The sequence below is a fragment of the Lepisma saccharinum genome, chromosome 17 (assembly GCF_977018435.1).
Source record: "Lepisma saccharinum chromosome 17, izLepSacc3.1, whole genome shotgun sequence".
In the NCBI taxonomy this organism is placed as follows: Eukaryota; Metazoa; Arthropoda; class Insecta; order Zygentoma; family Lepismatidae; genus Lepisma; species Lepisma saccharinum.
This window is the reverse complement of record NC_139245.1, coordinates 8,281,022-8,303,148: the sequence shown is the minus strand read 5'-3', so window position 1 is coordinate 8,303,148 and position 22,127 is coordinate 8,281,022. Positions and strand designations below refer to the sequence as shown.

At 36.5% G+C, this 22,127-nt stretch overlaps 1 protein-coding gene across 1 annotated transcript in view; it reads right to left on the bottom strand.

Moving 5' to 3' along the window:
* pigeon (gamma-secretase activating protein pigeon) overlaps positions 1-22,127 on the bottom strand; it is a 49,670-nt gene that overhangs the window by 9,266 nt on the left and 18,277 nt on the right. Inside the window, exons 6-14 of the mRNA XM_083138887.1 lie at positions 20,279-20,482; positions 18,122-18,289; positions 16,848-17,019; positions 15,038-15,357; positions 12,029-12,205; positions 10,605-10,811; positions 9,989-10,159; positions 8,671-8,855; positions 3,360-3,574 (exon numbers count right to left, since the gene is read on the bottom strand). Coding sequence (XP_082995013.1) covers positions 3,360-3,574; positions 8,671-8,855; positions 9,989-10,159; positions 10,605-10,811; positions 12,029-12,205; positions 15,038-15,357; positions 16,848-17,019; positions 18,122-18,289; positions 20,279-20,482 — 1,819 coding nt within the window. The remainder of the gene's footprint in view (positions 1-3,359; positions 3,575-8,670; positions 8,856-9,988; positions 10,160-10,604; positions 10,812-12,028; positions 12,206-15,037; positions 15,358-16,847; positions 17,020-18,121; positions 18,290-20,278; positions 20,483-22,127) is intronic.

Here is a 22,127-nt window from a genome sequence, read left to right as displayed (position 1 = left end):
CCAGGAATGATTGAACCAAAGTACGAGATATGAATGTTGGCATCACCAAACATTTTTCAAGGAGAGGACAGGACAGGAATAATCGTGGCAGTTTTGCATTTTTGTTGAAGTTTTGGAAACATTTGTTTCTAGTTTTTTATTTGTGGCCTTTTTTCTATCTTGGTTTGCTTTGTTTTGATACTTTCCCCTTTTGCACTACTGTCGTGCTAATAAGGCAATTAACATTGTAATACATTGCAGAAGTTATACTAGAATTAGGTTAAGTAGCCAGACCTGATAATTTCTATTCTATTACATAAAGTTTCCTTTGTCTTTCTTCTGCCCTTGTACTAGTTTACCCAATTTGTTGTTGTTGATTGATTGAGTTATGCACAGTAAGGCTAATTGGGATTGGACCTACAGTTTAAAGTGGGATCTGAACCACTATGTGCCTCCATCGGGTATCGAACCCGGGACCCCTTGATTACAAGCGATGATGCTACCACTGCACCATCGGGGAGCGAATTTATTGCTGTATACTGAACCTGTTATTGTGATGGTCACCCATCCGAATACTGTCCAGCAAAGACACTGCTTGACTTGTGTTCCATTAAGCTGGTTGCAGTATGTATTGTCTTATGCAACTTGCTGCTTTGTGTATTTTGTTATTTTAAAGTTAATCTAGTATTGGCATTTTATAAATCTGCCTTCTAGGATCCTGTTGACAATGTTACTGATGGTTGGGTTGATATGATGTGGCTGTTTTGCCCAAAATATTTTTTTCTTTCACATTGCATGTAGTCAAACATTTCTTGGTCTGGTATTTTGCGAATTTGAGTGTTGGGAACAAATCGATCAGCACCAGATATTATTCTTAATGCTTTATTTTGCACACTTTGTAGCGATCTTTGGTATGAAGGCATGCTATGCTGCCAGACCATGGTTCCATACATGAGTATTGTTCTGATTAGCACATTGAAAAGTGTAGTTCTGTTTCTAGTTGTTAATGTGTCATTTTTTAACAATGGGTACAGCTGTCCAAGATCCACATTTCCCTTGTATGCTAACTTTTTGATGTGTTCCTTAAAAGTAAGGCCTTCATCTAGCAGTAATCGTAAATAGGTTGTTTTTGTTTCCTGTGGAATATTGTGTCCTGCTAGCCTTAAGTTTTAAGGATGTCTTTTCCTTCTGTTTATGAAAAGGACGGATGCGCTTTTGTCTGGATTCACTCTTATTCTCAATGTTTCTGTTCAGCTTCTGTGCTCTCATAGACCATATATATAAATATATATATATAAAACTGTATTATTATTATTATTATTGCTGCTGCAGCAAAACTTTAGAGCACTACTGAACTTCAAGTGATACGACTTAACTGAACTTACATGTGAATGTCAGCTCAACTACATATGCAGGACCATCTGCACTGCACAGTCACGGACACTTCTGGATTGTAACAATCTCACTGACTTACAATGGGATCGTTAAATCCCAAAAGTATCCGTGACTGTACAAGAATGAATAGGTGAGCATCTGATTGATGCTAAGAAAGAAACTCCAAAGTTTGGCTTTACACAGCACTGTAGTACCAAAAGCCACACCACATCTGAAATCACAGTACTCCACTCAACAGGCTTCATCACCAATAATAATAATAATAAAAAAAAACTATAAAAAAATTATCATCTAGCAGAAACTGGCACTAAATCTGCACATCAGACAAATGTAACCACCTGGCACCCTGCAGTTTAAACGATCCTGGACAAGATTGATTGATTGAGTTGGTGTTTTAAGTCCACTGTATGCACAGTAAGGCTAATTGGGACTGGATCTACAGTTTAAAGTGGGATCCGAACCACTATGTGCCTCCACTGGGTATCGAACCTGGGACCCCTTGATTACAAGGGGATGGCGAATCCTGGACAAGAAGAAACACAGACCAGTTGTATCCTGAAACCTGAGTTAATCAAGACATGCGTGCTTCACAATAAAATCAGACGACAACAAAAAGAGCAATGGAGAAATAGTGGACTTCATCATGGAGGAACTTTATGTTTCACTGTATATATGTAATTTAAAGCAGTATATTAGTTATAAAACTACAAGGAATAGATTTGGAAACATGGAATTTTGCACACTGAAATTAATGAATTGTATCAAATTACTGTTTAAGACTTTTATTTTGCATATAAAAAATAACATTAAATATGTAATAAAATTCTCTCATGTTATTATTAGTGTTTTAATGCTAAAAAAATACATGTGATAAAATTATACATGCTAAATCAATTTGTTCAGATACATACATGTGCAAGTCATTATGATGACAAAAAGTAACACTTTGAAGGTAAATTCCTCAAGTTATGGCTAGCAGTTGAAGAAATGGAATTGTGAGTTGAAGCATTGCTTTTACATGTAAAAGTTATTTGTTTACGAACTTATCGAGTTATTTGGTTAAGTTATACTGAGGTTAAGGTGTGAATTATACAGATATTAATGCTGGTAGGAAACATGGCTTTGACTTACCATAATGTCATACGTAATTTAACTCAGCATAATAGAAACCTCAAAAAAAGTATAAAGCATTTATATGATGTATAGCAAAAATTAGTTGTTGCTATAAATGAGTTAAAAGATGTTCCACATGTTGCAGTTAGTTAAAAAAATAGAGGCCCATATGTCAGGTATAGGTTGACAAACCTTAGTCAAATATATGAACCTCTGACAATGTTCAGAATGATAGTAAACTAGTCTTCATTCTCTTATACAGGGTGTTCCTGATTTTCCCTTATAACTTTCAAACAAATGGATGCAAGTCAGTGAAATTTGACACGGATATACATTGGTATACGAGAAGGACAGTTACGCAATAATGCTACCCTCTACTGCAATTTGTGTGATGCCTGCGCTTGTGTGAATTGAAGGCAGATTACAAATGCCTTCCGTAACATGGAGAGGCATGTCTCGATGCTGATGGCAACCACTTTTGAATACTCGCTACGAGGTTATCATGCTTCTCATACAGCAAGGCTTGTCCACGTCAAATTTCATTGAATTATGTTCAATAGTTTGAAAATTACAAAGTAAAATCAGGAGCCGAGAGCAAGTGAAACACCCTGTATAAATACATTCAGGAGATTCATAGTTTGTTTATCTGTTCCTTGCCTTGCATGTGCATATATCCATATGTCTTTTGCATGTCAATATAAATTTCTCAAGGGGTCCCGAGATCGATACCCGGTTGAGGCACATAGTGGTTTGGATCCCACTTTAAACTGTAGGTGCAGTCCCATTTAACCTTACTGTGCATAAAGTGGACTTAAAGCACCAAATCAATCAATAAATTTCCAATTCACACATAAACTTCTTCCAAGTCTTACCTGCCATTATAACCTTCATGACATCAACATGTAGTTCAAATACATTTCTTTGCAGATATTGTAGAAAAACAGGAAAGTGAAGTGTCCTGTAGCCAAGGAATGTAAAGAAAGAAGTAAAACCCTGAGGCAGAGGGAAAGCAAGGCTATCCACCGCAAAGTAGAATCTCTCAAGAAGCATGAACAGAACATATCGCCTCTGATCATCCACCTGATCTCTATTGTCAGAAAATAAGTTTTGTTAGATGTTAAGTCATTCAACATAAAAAATCATGATCAGCACCATTACACGAGGGCAAATCGAAAATTCTTTACCCCTATTTTTTTTCAGCCAAAATATTAGTGTGATTGAGAAACCGAGATATACATTCAATGCAATAGGATTTTTTTCTTGGAACGGTCCAGCGTTAACTCTCGGCTACTCCACGGCACGGTGCCAATACATCCACGTCATATGAGCAGTGAAGTGTTATTAATTTTCTATGGAGCAAGGGACGAACGGCCATCGAGATCCATAGGGAAATCCAGCCGAAGTATGGGGACAAGTGTCTCACTTTGAGAAGTGTGCAGTGGTGGAGTTGTGAATTTCGAAAATGGCCAAGAAGACCTTCATGACAATGAGCTCAAAATGCTCCTTGCTCACAACGGAAAACATTGCTCATGGTCTTCTGGGATCTCCGAGGACCACTCCTGCTGGATTTCATGTCACGAGGTGACACCATCAACGCTGACAGCTATTGTGGCACACTCTCACGTCTGCAAGTTGCCATCAGGAAAAAGCACCAAAGAATTCTCAACGTGGACAATGTGGTTATCCTCCACGATAACGCCAGGCCTCATGTGGCAAACAGGACCATCAAAAGACTTCAGTCATTCGAATGGAAGATTCTGGAGCATGCCCCCAGTAATTTCCATGTGTTCGGTCCACTGAAGAAGTTCCTGGGAGGACAGAGGTAATTTGAGACGACGAAGCGAAGACCACTGTAAATAGTGCAAGGTACATAGAATAATTCCTATATTTTGATTTCCCTGCATGTTTATTATTTCGGCTGAAAAAAAAATAGGGCAAAGACGTTTCGATTTGCCCTTGTATCTTAGATGTAGAGGTAACATACATGAGTGAAGATTGTTTAATAAATTCAGAAGCCAAACTTTTTCTGTTCTTCAAGTATTCCAGTCAGATCACCTCACATTTCAGTACAGACAATCATGCTCAAACTTATAATGTGGCTATTCATAATTTTATACCTTCTTTCTTTATACATTTTTTTTTTTACAAAAAACTAATTATTTCCATTGCAATGTCAAAATTTAACAAAGGAAAACAATTATTAGTGTCCCCTGTGCAATTACCTGTCATGAAGATGGATGGAGGAGAGGGGGGTGGAAGTAGGATTCACACAGTCTTAATCTCAAACATGTGATCAACATCAAGCTCCAGTCCCCTTTACCCCCTCCCCAGGGTTGCCAATTCTCAGTTTTCACCGCTGGATGAGTCCCAGCGCCACCCAACGCCACTTTATGCAGGGACAATACTGGAAAAATTTCTACCTAAGATCACTGACCCTGGGAATTGAACCCGTCTCCTGTATGGAAGCAGATATCCAACGTAATGGGCCACCATGACTATATTTATAGTTTAGGTCCCCACAGGGATTAATAACTTTTTAGGTTAATTTAACATGATGACAAGTAACAAGTAGCAAACTAAAGTAAGGGGGAATTCACACCAAAGCAACAAGCGGCGACAGGCAACAAGTGTCACTTGAGGATTTCACCAATCAAATCTAGGCATTTCACACCGAGAGTCACGGACATTTTAAACATAACCTTCACAACTGTCGCAACACGTCTCACTTGGTTTTCCTAACGTTCAGATAAACCTCAATTATTTTTCAGTAAAGAACTGCTTTATAAGCAAGCCATCTTTATGGGTAAAATCAGAGTTAAAAATTGGTTAGAAACGTAGGTAAACAACAAGCAGGATAAAAATGGCATAAGCCAAATGAAGGAGAGTGACAGCTGTTTCCTTCTCCTTAGAATTTATGAATTTATGATAATTGTCAAAGTTTGTTTTAGGTCCACTTTATCTGTTAGGCTAATTGGGACTGAACCTACAATTTGAAGTAGATTGAAATCACTATGAAATGTGAATCAAACATGGAAACCCTTTAATATAAATTAATAGCATTAGCTACAACACTATTGAGGACCCCTTCCCAAGTAAAAAAGCAATGGCAGTGGGATGCTCAGACATCATGACAACCAAAAAAACACTCAAACATAAAAGAGATTCAATACCAGACAAGAATTCCTGCTGAATATTTCAACATGGAAAGTATGACAACTTTACTAAATGTTAAACTTAAAATTATTAACAAAAGCAAGTGTGTTGCCCTGCAATAGTGCACTAAACAAAGGCTGCATTACTATCTATTTATTTATTCTTTTTTTTTGTGCATTTCTGACTAATTTGTTGCCCTTTTGATCAGACTGCATTTACATAAAATAAAAGTAAGACAACTTGGAATCTTGGAGAAAAAAGGTGTTTGACTTCTGACACAATAATTAAGTTATAATTAATTCATTATACAATTATATTACGAGGCACATGCCAAAAAAAAGGGCCGATAATTTTTTACTTGGGACTGGTAATACTGACGAAGCTGCACGTGCACGGAAGCATGTTTTAGTATTCTGTGCCTGCAACAGAAGTATATTTCTCAGTGTGGAGGTGCTTACGTGTGATTAGCAGGAAGTTGAAATGGCTGCTGTAATAGAGGTGTTGTTGTTGAGTTGGTGTTTTAAGTCCACTTTATGCACAGTAAGGCTAAACGGGACTGGACCTACAGTTTAAAGTGGGATCCGAACCACTATGTGCCTCCACCAGGTATCGAACTCGGGACCCCTTGATTACAAGGCGACAATGCTACCACTGCACCATCTGGGAGGCCCAGCTGCTGTAATAGAAAATCCTGCCAAATGCGAGGTGAGGTCGGTGATTAGATTTCTCAACGCAAAAGAACTGAGTGCAGCTGACATTCATAGGGAATTGTGTGCCATTTACGGACCAACAGTAATAAGTGAAGGAAAAGTAAGACAATGCTGTCGTGCTTTTCGGGAAGGACATTCAAATGTTCATGATGATGAGCAGAGCGGCAGGCCTAGTGTTCAGACAGACGACCTTGTGCAACATGCTGATGAGAAATTGCGATCCAATCGGCGTTTCACCATTACTGATCTAGGCAAGGAGTTTCCTGAAATGTCTGATAAAACATTGCACCAAATTGTAATGGACAATCTGGGTTATCGCAAACTGTGTGCGAGGTGGGTGCCAAAAATGTTGACAAACACTCACAAAGATGAAAGAATGAAATCAGGATGTGATTTTTGGCCTGCCGGGAGAAAGATGAGGATGACTTGTTTTCTCACATAGTGACTGGAGACGAAACCTGGATATCGTACGTCACTGGTGAGTCGAAGTAGCAATCCATGCAATGGTGTCACTCCAGTTCACCGAAACCGAAGAAATTCAAGCAAACACCATCACATCGCAAAATCATGGCAACCGTGTTTTGGGACCGAAAAGGTGTAATCCTCGTGGAATTCCTGGAACCGGGACGAACCATCACAACAGATGTGAATTGCCATACACTGTCTAATCTGCGACGTGCCATCCAAAACCGGCTAAGAGGAATGTTACGGTCTAGAATTCTGCTTATTCATGACAACGCCCGCCCATACACCTGACCGTACTGTTGCGACAATTCAAAAATTCTGATGGAAACATTTTATAATCACCCACCATACAGTCCCAATCTTGCCCCAAGTGATTACTTTCTGTTCCTTCACCTCAAAATTGTTTATTGAGTTGGTGTTTTAAGTCCAATTTATGCACAGAAAGGCTAATCGGGACTGGACCTACAGTTTAAAGTGGGAACCGAACCACTATGTGCCTCCACCGGGTATCAAACCCGGGACCCCTTGACTACAAGGCACCGATGCTACCACTGCACCATTGTGGAGGCCCTTTCACCTCAAAAAGTGGCTTGCTTCGCAACGTTTCGATGTTAGTGAAGTTCTCAAGACATCAGTTCTCGACTGGCTGAGATCCCAGGCGGCAGATTTCTACGCAGAGGGTCTATGTAAATTTGTTCCACAGTACCAAAATTGCTTGGAGCGTCATGGTGACTATGTAGAAAAAAAGTCACGGTATGCACCTGTATAGCATCAAAATAAAAATTTTCTCGCTTGATTTTATTCTCTGTAATAACCAATCGGCCCTTTTTTTTGACATATAAAATATATATAAATACCTTGCAATTTATTAAAATGAGCAATTGTAATAATTACAACATGTACATGCAAGTGAATGTGCACAATAGTGAGATTAGACACAGGTTTTAGTTATTATTATTATTACTGTTAAACATAAAAACCAGAAAACACTGTGTGGATTAGCAATGAAGCTTTCACAATTAATTTTACCCAGAACCACATTATGGAAAAACATACTTACAATAACCACTTATAAAGTGTTTAAATTGTATTAGTTATGCTGCAAAATAAGTTATTGCGGAAGTCAACATTTAAATGTAGTTCTAGAGATTCTTGTTGGCCTTTGACACACTCAGTAATAACAGTGAGAATTTATTATTTGAAAAATTTGAATAGTTACTTGAAGTACATACAATTTTCATGGGAATGTTTTATGAAATAAGTTAATAAAATATGGAATTAAATATTGACATCTGAGCGAGTGTGTCATTAACTGTAAATCTATGTCTACATGAATTGACTACATGTAATCTGTGTGTAGAATATTACATTGACTTTGAGTTTAAATAGACAATGTAAAAGTTAATGTACAATGGCATTTTGAAGTGAAAGTGCTATATTTCAATTATGTTTATTTGCATAGCTGAAAACAACAAGAACAAAATCTCACATTCTCTTCGAAGTACTAACTGCTGGGGAAAGGTAACATGTAGACAAATAATACATGTTGATTGTATGACAAAAATAATATTACTAAAAATACCACTTTGAACAGATATGCCAAAATTGTTATGGATTCCCACAGATACCAATATGTGAATATTGTAACAATTCAAAATGGTTTTGAATATTAAAACAATGTTATATATTTTCGATTGGATGTATACTATAACAATCTACCATAATTTTGCTTTCCATTATTCATAATTTCACGTGAGATAATAATTTAATTACAAAGTCCATGTAGTTGCAAAAAATAATGAAACTATGCAAAATCTATATAAAATTTACAAACCGTTAATTTCAAAACACTTACATCAAAGCAAATCCTTTTTCCTGCTCTTGGTCCGGATTAACTGCCGCACACAAGCACACCAGATGGCACAAATACTTTGACATTTCAAGCTGTGCTGCCACGTACCTAGTAGCAACGGCATGGACATGCATGGGGGAGTCTTTAGAACTGTTCTTCAGCAAATGCATACTGAGCTCTCTAAGGTTCTAAAATGTAAACAGAGAATTATATTTTTGCCTTTAATTAGTATACCATATCTAAAGCTGAATACAAATGCATTAAAATTCAATGTAAATTGTTTGTGAATTTGGTTCTTCCAACCTTACAATTCTTACTTTTGTTTTCACAAACAGGATGAACCTAGTGTAACTTATTGTTTGTTCATTTCTATGGTTGAATAGGGATGGACTGATATGAATTTGTTGCTGATACTGATAAAGCACTGATGTAAAATTGTCCAATATTTGATGCGCTACTAATCTCACATAAAATTGCAAGGTATCATGAATAATTCATTCACTTCCTTATTTAACGTACATCACATGACTCCAAATAGTATTTGCTCTGAAAAGGAAACTATGCATTTCGTTAGACATTTACTTTGGGAAGATTTGAGACCAAAGTGACAAGCTACAAATGCCAAGTGACATACAGCATGGGAGTTCTACACTGAAGTGATACGACACAGGCCCTCCAGTCTGTAGAAAGCATTTACTGAACACAAGTGACCACCAGACCATGGTGATGAAGTGTATACTATTGAGAAAATGAACCAATTCGAGTGACATGCTTTGGTCTGAAACTCTACCACTGCAATGATGGTCAGGTACTAAACCAAGATATTACATGAACTATATAAAAGTAATACCAAAATGACAAATTTTTCACCATTCATAGAAACATCAGACTGGTAAAGTTATCAGCAATTTCAATGGTAAACCAATTCACAGGTATGCCTATATTGATCTGTCCCATCCCATTTTAAATTGAAGTAAAGGCACTGTCTTGAAGATACTGGATTTCAAATTGTATCCTTTCCTATGAAAATGTCCATACACACGGGTGAAACAATAACTAGCAGAACTACATGACCTACCAGACTATACAACTAGGCACCTCCAACCACTGGCAAAGTGAACCAAAACTGAACTCTTGCCATCTAACAGTGAAGTCATTAAGGCAGTAGACCTTCAAAATTAAGCTCTGGAATAAAAAAAAACTATGGAAATATAGGAAACCATTTCTTTCTTCATGCGTTAACTGTAGTGAGTCATATATTCCCAATATATTATTTTTCAAACAGAAAAAACTACACGAAAATGATTGACAAGAAACTTACAACTGATATCACATGCTCCTGCTTGCTTGCTGTGCAACTTTCCACTTCATAAAAAGGCAAAGTGTCAGGACCCTTCCTTGCTGTTATGGCTGCCAGGTCGGCAAGTGTACCACTCCCAACCAAACTGGCACCTGGTGAAAGTGGAGTACTCGAGCGAGACAAAGCTTCTGGCTGAAATAAAATAGTGCAATCTGGATAAAATATCGAATTTGTAAAACTGAAATTTAAACATGTGCCTTGTAATGCTGTTTTATGTAGTAATTCAACATCTCAACCAATAACCACTGGCAGTAGAAAATTCTTCAGGTAAAATCACATGGTATTACTAACCATTGTTATAATAAAAAATAAATGTCTGATGAAGGGAGCGTGTGTTCTCCTGAAACGTCACAACGAAAAACTGTTTTCTTATGCTTGTAATAACCGTAAACTACAAGAAAATAACGGTATTACATGGTAAAAATGCAGTTAAAAAGACAAAAAATGATAAAACTTGCACAAATATGTCAAGCAAATGTGTCCTAGTATCCAAGGGACCTCATGAGCAACAGGTCTATTAACTGAAAGCTTGAGACTCAAAGACGACGGAAAAAAAATTAGAGAAAAAAGAACAAACCTGATAACAAACAAGAGACACCATCAGCTTGTCTGCAACCTGACTTGGCTGAAATCGAGGTCTCTCTTTGCTGCATTTTTGCACTTGGTCCCACAGCCGTGTCCACATATCAGACCTGTAAGGTATGAGTCGCTGCTGTGGCGAGAGCAACATCATTGCCGTGTTCCACAAAACCTCCTGGGACAGGTGAATGTTAAATCTATTTACCTATACAGAAAAATAAAGTGCTGAATAGAAAAATAAAGATGGAAAAATAGCTCTCATACTACTATCCGAAACTCAACAATACAAAGCAAGAGTAATATTTATAGTGGATACTCATAGGTTACTATCAATATATCAGACACTGGCAGTCACAGAGATGAAATTTGGTAGAGCTTGAGTTTGGTTTCAAGTCCACTTTATGCACAGGGAGGCTAATCGGGGCTGGATCTACAGTTTAAAGTGGGATCCGAACCACTACCAGTAACTCGTTGAATTTGTGTTTTAAAGTCCACTTTATGCACAAGTAGGCTAATCGGGACTGGGCCTCCAGTTTAAAATAGAATCTGAACCACTAGGTGTATCGAATCCAGGACCCCTTGATTACAAGTTAACGACATTACAACTATTCAGCAGAGAGGGCCTACAGCAACTTGATCAGGTTGATCTGTCTATCTGGGGGTGACCTGTCAGTATCTTGAAACTAAAAAGTGTGTATATCTAAAATGTTGTGAAGTTTCAAATACTAGTTTAACATGACATATCAAATTAACCACTGCCCGACCCTGTGGCCGAGCGGTTAGCACATCGCGCTGCGACGCCAAGGGTCCCGGGTTCGAATCCTGGTCGGGCTTGGTTGTTTGTGAATGTCCATTCATCAATTTCATCCTTTCATCACTCATCCTCATCTTCGCAAATTAGCCAAGAGGCACAAAACGCGAAGTAAAATAAACTAAATCAATCAATCAATCAAATTAACCACTTTTTTTTTTTGGTTACCTCACTTGACTTTTGAGATGTTCTCTTGTGTCTCAAGGAAGATTAAATTATTGACCCATTACCATTGTTCATTTATAATGCAGGTGAGGGGGTCATGCATCATGCATGAGCCAGATTATTAGGCCATTAAACACTGATAATACCTTCAGCCAGATCCTGAAATACATCGACATTCATGCAATTGCACACACAAAACATGACTGCTTCTCAGTCCATCTCTTTAACCCTCACCACAGGAAGCTGTCTGTCATTTCTTGAGTTAAATACTTCCATATTTAAGACATATTTCAACTTTCACTTGTATCAGATTCATCTGTAATATGTAGTGAGATGCAACATATTTGTGAATGAATCTAAGAGAATTGGCACAGGAGCATCTATGTATAATGTAGAAAACATATTAATATTTGATCCATGTTTTCATCTTGCCAAAAACACATTACCTTCATTTCGATCTCACCAACAGGTCTAGCTGCAGTCAGTGGAAGTAATGACACCAGCTGGTATGCATCAGATGGAAGATTTCTCTGTGCTGAGGCATAGGCTCCTCCGATAAGTATCTCTTTGAAAAGTGAAGGAACTGACAAATCCACTGGCCTTTGCGATATTGGCAACAGAAGCTACGAAAATAAAAGGATCATATCATTACATGATTAGTAACTTACATACCTATGTTATTTCAAATAATACTTTGAATAATCTATAAGTATTTACTATATATGTACATAAAACTTGACTAATTCAGGCACCATAATTGTGTACGCACAATCAAGAACAACTTGACAACACAAATCCATCGAAATGCAATCAAATATTTTTTAAAAAAAAGCCTCCATTGTATTCTCGAGTACATATTTCTCTTCATGACAATTATTAAGTTGGAAAAGGCTATTAACAAATGTATTTAAGACTCCTTTGTATTGCTTATGAAGAATGAAAACACTTCCCCTTTATTACCTATGTGAAGTTTCGTGTTTCCACGTTGCACAATTGGATAGTTTTTTTCCCGATTAATTTTGAAGGCTCACTGCATTTATTCACTACGGGTACGGCATCTCTGTTTCAGATGCCGTACCCTTAGTGAATAAATGCAGTGAGCCTTCAAAATTAATTGGAAAAAAACTATCCAATTGTGCAATGCGGAAATATGAAACTTCACAAAGGTAATACTTAAACCACGTTTACCGCATCCTTCATGAACTTCCCCTTTAATTAATGTTTTCACTAATCAGAATATTGTTTTGGAATTTTTGGTCTGACATATGATTCCTTAACCTTTTCTACTTTCCATTCATATGTTGTGCAGTTACATTAAGCAACACATTCCTAGTGTACTAAAAAAAAAGAAATACTTGCATAAGTAACTATGTAAAATTCTAGCTCTGCCCACTTCGTAAAGGTGAGTGTGATGCCACTGGTTAATTGAGACCTTCAGACAATTCAAAATGTCCTATATGTTTAGATATTATACACACGGAATGATTTCCTGTTATTGAAACGAAAGTAAGCTGTATCAATCCCACACTAATATGTACCAAAAACTATGTATAGCAGTGAGCTAAAAAATAAGTAGCAAACCTTACATACAAAAAAAGTAATAACACGAGTAGTATGATAAAGTCTCCGCATAAAATAAAACATGAAATTCATATATTTGCCTATTTTAATCGGATAATAAAATTAAACAACTTTATGAAGCTACATTTTACGGCACATTCTTGTTCTTCATTCCACAAAACTGTTGCTGTGCAGATAACATTAAACATGGATCTTGTAAAATTCGGTGAAAATATAAAACAAGAATAGCACGTGGGCTCTACAAAACAATAATAATAATAACATTTCAAGTGATATAGCTTACACCCTGAATTTTGCATAACGTAAATTCACATGCACACACAGAGTTCCTATTGCTATACCTGAAAACAACCTCTGGGTTTTCTGGCATACAAACAACATATGTGTTCTTCGTGATTACGTGTCACATTACAACATGACTGAAATGACAATAAGTGAGATTTCTCCACTCAGCCATTTTTTTTTTTGAGGTAATGTGATCAGCACTACACTCTGGCCACCTTTAACCCCCAGGGTTTTTTCCCAGGTACCCATGAATTTGAGGCTGGGTGAACCCCAGAGCTGCTTTATGTGGGTACAAAGCTGGGAAAATTCCGACCTTAGATTACCCACCCTGGTAATCTAACCTGAGTCTCCCGTGTGGCAGTCATATATATATACGTGCAACAAACCCAGATGCAAGACCTGCCCCATACTCATCACCTCCCCCACCCTCCTGATCCCCACAGCAGCAGGTGAGTTCACCCTTCACCCTAAGGGCACCTGCCACTCATCCAACCTAATTTACACCCTTATCTGCCAAATCTGTGGCAACTTCTACATAGGCGAAACCTCCACCCCCTTGAACCTAAGGATTAATAATCACCGTTCCTCCACCCAAAACTCCGATTTCACTGTTGCCATCCACACCAACAGCCATAACACCACCTTCAATAACTGCTTCCGTGTTGCCATCATCCATCTTTTACCCCCCCGCTCTGACACATCTTTCCGCAGGCGATGGGAAAGGGCCTATATAGCAGGCATGCACGCCACTATACCCCCCGGACCAACCAGTAACTCTTTCCTCTCCTCCCCGAAACTACCCACCCACCTTACAGTAAACACTGGCTAAAGTATTTCGTGTTTCCTTTCAACTGTTTCTGGCAACACTGACCGTAGAGACGCTACGGTCAGTATTCTGTGTCTCTACTCAAAGTGTCGTCGATCTTTTATCTACCTTCTTGAAAATGCGACTCAGATCGCGAAATATTGAATTATTTCTATTTGTGTGGTAAGTGTTTACTGTCTCCTTCATTATTTGTATTTATCCGCCCTTCTGGCACCATTTCTAACCCTATTCCTGTGTATATATATATATATATATATATATATATATATATATATATATATATATACACACTAATGAAGAATATAACTAATACGGTCAGTATTCTGTGCCTCTTCTCTCAGTAACGCCGATCTTTCTTCTTCAACTTGAAAATGCGACATAGATCGCGAAATATTGAATAATTTCTCTTTGTGTGGTAAGTGTTTACTGTCTCCTTCTTCATTAGTGTTTATCCGCCCTTCTGGCACCTTTTCGGATCCTATTCCTGTGTTTTTATATATATAGACCTACCAACTAGACCACTTCTAGACTCTGCTTTGACTTGTGAGATGATTACAATGACCTTTATCCTTAACCAGTATGGTGGATTTGTCACATAACTGTTGAATGAGATTCCACTCTATTTGTCACATAATTTCTACACTGCTTTTACTCTTTATTTAGTATGTACTGAACACAATAAGACATTTTTAACACAAAATTAATTGTTGTGATTAAAAAATAAATAAATAATAATAATGGCCGTGTAATAATTAGCAATTACCTTTGTTACTGTTTCCAGGTCACACATATGCACAAGGAAAAAGTGCAGAATTGCTAATCTATTTTCAACGCACTGGTTATTGTGGAATGTCTCCACCAAGTGGTCTTTAGATATTTTGAGATGGACTAGATCCAGTGTTAGCAAGTCGATAGTTATCAACACTGATGATGGTTCACTTTTTAACAACGGAACCAGCTGAGTGACTGTTGGTGGCACATCAGGTAAGCTGCTCATCAGAATATGGCAACATGGTTCATGTGACACTCCTATGTCCAACATATGGGTAAACAGTCCAGGGGCAAATACAATCATGTGGTGCTCTGAAATAATTTGAATTCTTCAATTATTATTGATAATAGTAGTATACTTTTAATAATTGAACATATTTTTGATCATCATTATTTCTAATGCATTTTTATGTTGTTGATATTACATTGTTACTAATAAATAATACACTTACGTAGTTGTTGTTGTTGTTGATGGTGATTATCAACATCATCTCCATTTAGTGAGTGAGATTCACAGTCAGGGAACTACCATATCACCTACTACATAATCTTCGAAACATAAAGAACTTCAGTCAAACATGGATTTTCTATGCTTAGATGTTTGTATAACTATTGTTGTATATTACACAATAATACAATAAATCTTCTTTTGAAAACAGATGTTGTTGTTCTAGCAACATCTTGATCTGAGGCATATGGATACGGAATTTTAAAATGCTCGAAAATATACACATCTGGAAAATAATTGTAACAATTTGTTATATTGAAACTGGAGTTCTTAAATGTGTAATGCAGAAAAGTGTAAGGAGGGAGGTGGTGGAATGAGATTCCACTCTATTTGTTCCATTCATTACATTCACTGCTTTAATGTAGAAATTAGGTACACTGTTATTTCTAAATGAAAACTATAAAACAGTCTTTCTTCATTTATTGTTTTACAAGCACATACACATCTTTTTTTTGTTTTTTATGATTTACAGTTGTAAATTAAATGAAAACTTGTGCTATATTTATTTTATTGATTTCATCCAGCGTACCTCTGTGAACATTCACAAGCTTTCACGGCATGAGGACATCAATGTGAAAAACTTTTCTTCTTAACGGTTCTGTAATTGAAGCCTCATTACACACACTAATCAAGGAGAATAATAAACTATTCAGTTCCCAAAGGAACACTTGATATTTTATATCAATTCGCTATCAATATTGGCAAAAATTGACACATTTTCTCCTTTATGGACAAAATATATACAGTAGTGCTTGTTGTTAATATTCATAAATAAGTATGTGATTGTTTTTATATTTGTAAACATTTAGCCTAATTGTGATGACACCAGAGAATGCTGTCATACCTAAATCTCTATATTTTCTAACTTTGTTCCTGTGGTAATTACAATGGGTTCTGATTATTATTTGAAATATAAAATAAGGAGTATGTGTTAATTAATGTGAAGAAGTGATGTTTATACAGAGAAAGTTATTTAAATTGTTTAAAACTTCCACGTTTAATTTTGGAATGGTCAAAGAAGAATTTCCCATACTCTGAGTGTTATTTAGCAAATTATGGAATCTCATGTTTGTGTTTTCTTGTGTTTTTTAATAGTAGTTTGTTTTGAACAAAAAGAACATGTAAATTTGAAATCATCCATCCCTAATAGAATGGAACTTTGATTTTATTATTTTCCAGAGAACAAAGATGGAATGAGGGAAAAAGTAAAATTGAGGTTCTAATAATAGATTTTATAATCAAAGAAGCATAAGGATAAAACATACTACATATTAAATAACATGTTTTCACATACCTCCAAGCAGAGCAAAAGTTGGCTTCATCACTTTAGCCTGAGCCCATGGAATCCCAGGAACCATACAATGAATCACACATCTGTGGTGAAGAAGTGTAACGGAGTATGCAAAATGCACAGTGTATGTAGACTCTTTCTTCGGACTTCCTTCAGAAACTGGAGGTTTCACAGGCTGAAAGAGCAGTAAACACACATATACATGGACATAGCTTCAGAAGTCTAGTAAAACTTTAGAATATAAATTATGTACATGATACATGCAAAGTACAAGGTAGATTGATTTAAATAAAAAAAAAATCACTGATTTTGTAGATATCAGAATTACTTTTGGTGAAAGTACATTAATCTTGCAATCATTTAATGGTGTTTGTTAGGCTTTAAGAAAGGAAAAGAAAGGAAACAAAATATAATGTAAGCACACTTAAATATCTGTGATTTAAAATTCAATAATTTTTATAGGCAAAAATAGCAAACATTTTGTGTAGAATAATAATAATATACAAAATACTAATCATATTAAACTGTAAATAAACATGACAGCTGATATTTTTCAAACTATCACTAAAAAATATTGCATTAATTCAGCTATAAGGACTATAAAAATTATTTTAAGTTACAATTATATAGTACACCCAGAAAATTTCATTTTACCTGAAGGAAAAGTTACTAAAATTATTTTAGTTTCATTAACACAATCAACAAATTTCCATAGTAGGTTCATACATACATTATCAGAAACAGAAAAATTTGTTACATCTATTTTTTTTTATTTGCTTTAATCAAACTGTTCAAATATTTTACATGGCCGTTTATCAGAAAAAAATCTTTCTATAAATAAAACATATGTATGGTGGCAAAAACCATCCAAGCAATTTCAAACATTTTTTAATCTGATTTAAATTAAAAAAATAATAAAAAATGTTTGTTTTAAATAAAAATCATGATTTTTATCCACCATGACTACATATCATATACATACATGCATGTAAACTTTACTATTGGAATTGCCAGCCCCTGTGGTGGAGTGGTTAGCACATCGTGCTACGACGGCAGGGGTATGGGGTTCGAATTCCAGCCTGGGCATGGATGTTTGTGAATGTCCATTCATCAATTTCATCATATCATCACTCATCCCCATCTTCGCAAATTAGCCAAAAAGCGAAGTAAAATAAAAGCAAATCAATTTACTACTGGAATCATCTTATACACATTTCCACATTACCAAGAGATTACTCCCATCTTGAACATATTTTCAAGATAATATACTCACATACCTGGTAGAGGTAATGGTGACATATACAAACTGTTCCCCTGGGATCCGACAGAACATACAGATCTAGAGAACAGTCATGGATTCGTAGAGGTATCGGATCATCTTCGTAGCTGCCAAAAGTTTCAGCATAACTTTGAGGTAACTGTGGTAGATTCAATGGAATGTTCAACTGAAAAGACAATATGCGCAACTTATTTTATACACTTAAAACGATAGAAAACCAAACAGAAAAACTTATGATGGGGTTTACATGCTGCCATGAGAGAAATATGTTGATTAGTTATGAGTAATTGATTTTCTTTGATTTCATGTGTTATGTAGAAACCTCCTGATAAGCAGGAAGGCTCGTCAGTATATTGACTAATTCTGTGATGAAATGCTCACCTATAGCAACTTAGGAAGTTCAAATTTCATTTTGTTTTTACAGCTTATTTCTGCTCTCAGTTGTATGCCATGAAATTCACAACTCTTTCATTTATTTCCAGATGTTCTATAAGAATTCATAAAGATTATTATTTTGTTACCAGTTTATCCTTATTGACTCTTATACATTCTTGCACTACAAAATGAAGTACTGATATTCCAAGTGCCTATATTCACACACAGCGTTATGTGTATACTGTATCTCCTTGTGTGTGGCAAAATATCCTTGTCACAAATGAACACAATCACCAAACACTGTGAAATATTCATATACTTACAAATGACAAATTTCCATTATACTCCATCAGGCCTTAAAAAGATCGCTTCTCGGGTTTGCAGCAGATGACAATATGGGGGTGTGTCTGCGAGAACCAATCAGGTCTGCGAATGAGGGAGCCCGGTTGCCACCGCTAGCTCACTACAACCTTCTGGAAGGGTGAGTGACCTCTGCCTCTTGATAACTCGGCCTGTCTGTTCGGCTGAGGAGCAGATGACACAAGAGCATCCGCAGTAGTGTGCGAGTGACGTCTACTGGTAGCCCGCGAAACGCTCTTTCTAAGGCCTCCTGCAGTATAGGTAAAGTGAAGTTGGTCACAGGATGATAGAAAGAATATGAAAACCTATGTGCTACCATGATAGCATCAAGGTAATATAGCGAAAACAACTAGTATAAAGTCCTAATTTTTGGATCCATCTTGATCCTTCTTCGGAGAAATGATGTTAAATACAAGACATTATGAAAAGGTATATCTGTGGAATGGCCAATTGTATTCTTGCAGCTACCATGAAATGACAACTGCTTCATGCTTTCCTCCTCTTCTCTTTCAGGATTGTCTGCAACTGACTTCACATCATTTCGATATTGTTTTCTATCAGATCAAAGAAGTATTTTTTTGTAAAGGTGATGCAATACAATAATGTTGGCTAATATATCTGAAAATTAGGACTACCAACAAAACAAAGGTACATGAGGAGCCTCGGTCTTGGTTGTTTCTATCATGTTGATGACTGAGTAAATTTTAATATAAATACACCAAGGTATGTCCGTAGTAAATTTCATTACATTATGACAAATAGTTTGATTTTTACAAGAGAAAATCAGGGGCTGAGAGCAAGTAAAACACCCTGTATATATGAGGGTTGGAGGCATAAGTCATGGCAGCTATATTTTTTCTCGAGAATGCAGGACTGGCACACAAATTCGAAATCTATAAATGGAAGTGAACACTTTATGGAATTGAACAAAGTGTGAAAATGCAAGTCATGTCTAGCAGGGTTTGGTAGAAAAGTGCGTAAAAATCAATAAAAAATATACCCTCGTATTTTCCATTGCAAGTATATCAAAGCAATCTACCAGTTTGGCTGTAAAATATTCATAATTTCACATGAGATAATCATTTAATCACAAAAGTGATTTCTCTTTCCTAATTCTGTAGCAAAAGTAATGAAAATTATGCATTTTCTATAATTTTCAGGATTTATTAGACTTCGGAAAAGTATCGGCTAGTAATTTTAATTTTAATTTGAATTGGTTCTAAGTCCACTTTATGTACAGATATGCTAATCAGGACTAGACCTACCAGTTTAAAGTGTGTTCTGAACCACTGTGCAATGTGCCTCTACCAGGAACTATCGGTTAGTATCGGTAAGAACATTCCATCTGATACTTTATGATACCTATACGTTGTTATTGGCTCAGCTCTTGCAATATATCATAACACTAATATTTACTTACTACTGTTTCATGTGGCAGATCATCATGAAACTGTAGACAAGACAATGTGGGAATCATAGGTCCCTCTTCCGGCTCCTCTTCTCCTTCTACACTTTGCTGCGGCTTCCGATAGTGGATGTAGTATAAACTCTGGTTTATTGGATCCCATTGGGCCCAGGTAAATATCCGTAATACTGATTCTACACACTGGGATCCTTTCGGAACCTGCAAGATAAAACACACACTGACAAATTTGTATCCTTTTCCCTATTTAAGTAATGTGCTATGTCTGAGTCAATATCACTTTGAAACAACACCAATAGATAGGGATCTGAAGTTTTTGTTTTATTTTTCCCTAAATTTCGTGGTTATTTTTTACTGCAATTTGGTGTTATTTTTCGTAGTTTAAAGCAAATTTCGATGTTATTAATTGAAAATCGGTGTTATTTTTACATGCCTTTTTACGGTTTCTTCTATGCATAAGATTTTAACATTGCTTTAGTTAAGGAAAAGTAAGGCAAATTTTACTTTTAATGACAAAAATAAATAAATCGAAGGCCTGCCTTTGTGAGAAATTACAAAATTTCTTGCATTTGAAAAACTACTGCATCTCATCGGCCCCTAAATATGAAATGTTTATTGAAGGATATCACCCAAATCTTTGAACACAATCATATTTCAAAACTTTCTCTCTCACAACAAAATTTTCAAAAATTGTTTTCTTAAATTCATTTTTCAGTTTACAATAACATTGATGATTTATCACGTACAGTAAATGGTGCGTAGTAAATGTTCACAGTATTCACTCACCACATTTTCTATATAAATATAAAAAAACTTCTAAATAGAAAGATAGCAGTTTTTTTCCCATTCACTCTAATGGAATGATTGCTTTAACAAAAGCTTCCACAGTTCGAAGTGTGATATACACCTTGTCTTCTTTCCTTCTTTTAAGCTTCTCGAAGCCTTGGACGACAGAAAGTTGCCGGTTTGTTACACTCACATTACTTTCGTTCTCGTGCCTCCCCGACGAGTAGTGGTAGTGTTGCCGCCTTGTAATCAAGTGGATCGATACCCGGTGGAGGCACCACAGTGGTTCGGATTCAACAAACTATAGATCCAGTCCCGATTAGCCTTTATGCCTCTCACTTCCATTGCGCTTAATCAAGGAATCCTTCCGCTCCCATGTTATTTTGAAATTCAGTGATTACAAAATAATGTAGTTCTATCTGAAGCATAAAGCCTTTCAGAAGCAAAGTAATCCATTCACTGCTGGCTTTGGGATGCTGCGAAGTACACCACAGAAGGAAAAGGAAATGAAAGACACTGCACAAACCATGCAGCTTCAGTGATTCTGACTGACTGAAATTTCCCTAACCTGACTGACTGAAATTTCCCTCTCAGACCTCAAGTTTTGTGTACACACATACACCCGCAGCCCAATGCCTCTTCCCACACAACAGGTGTTTCTCCCTGAAAATTTTCCCGTTCCTGCGAAACTTCCCTTCTGAGAAGATCCCCGCGGCGAATCCTATTTCATGACTAGGTCAAAGTACTGTCAGTCATTTCTGCGCCAAACTGCAACACCTGAAGCATGACAAACTCTTTTGAATCGAACTTTCACTAGCTACACTAGAAATGGACAAATCTCATAGCGCTTCTGGTAGTTCTTTTTGAACAGAAGTGTTATATCAGTTTATAGTGCATATTTCGCGGCGTTTTTCGCGTTAAAGTGCAAATTCAGTGTTTTCTGAAAAATGTGTAATTCGCGTTTTTTGCGATTCCAAAACACCGAAAACTTGCCTCCTTTACCTACCGAAATACATTTTAAACACTTTATTTTGCTTTCTTCAACTTTTTGGTGTTATCG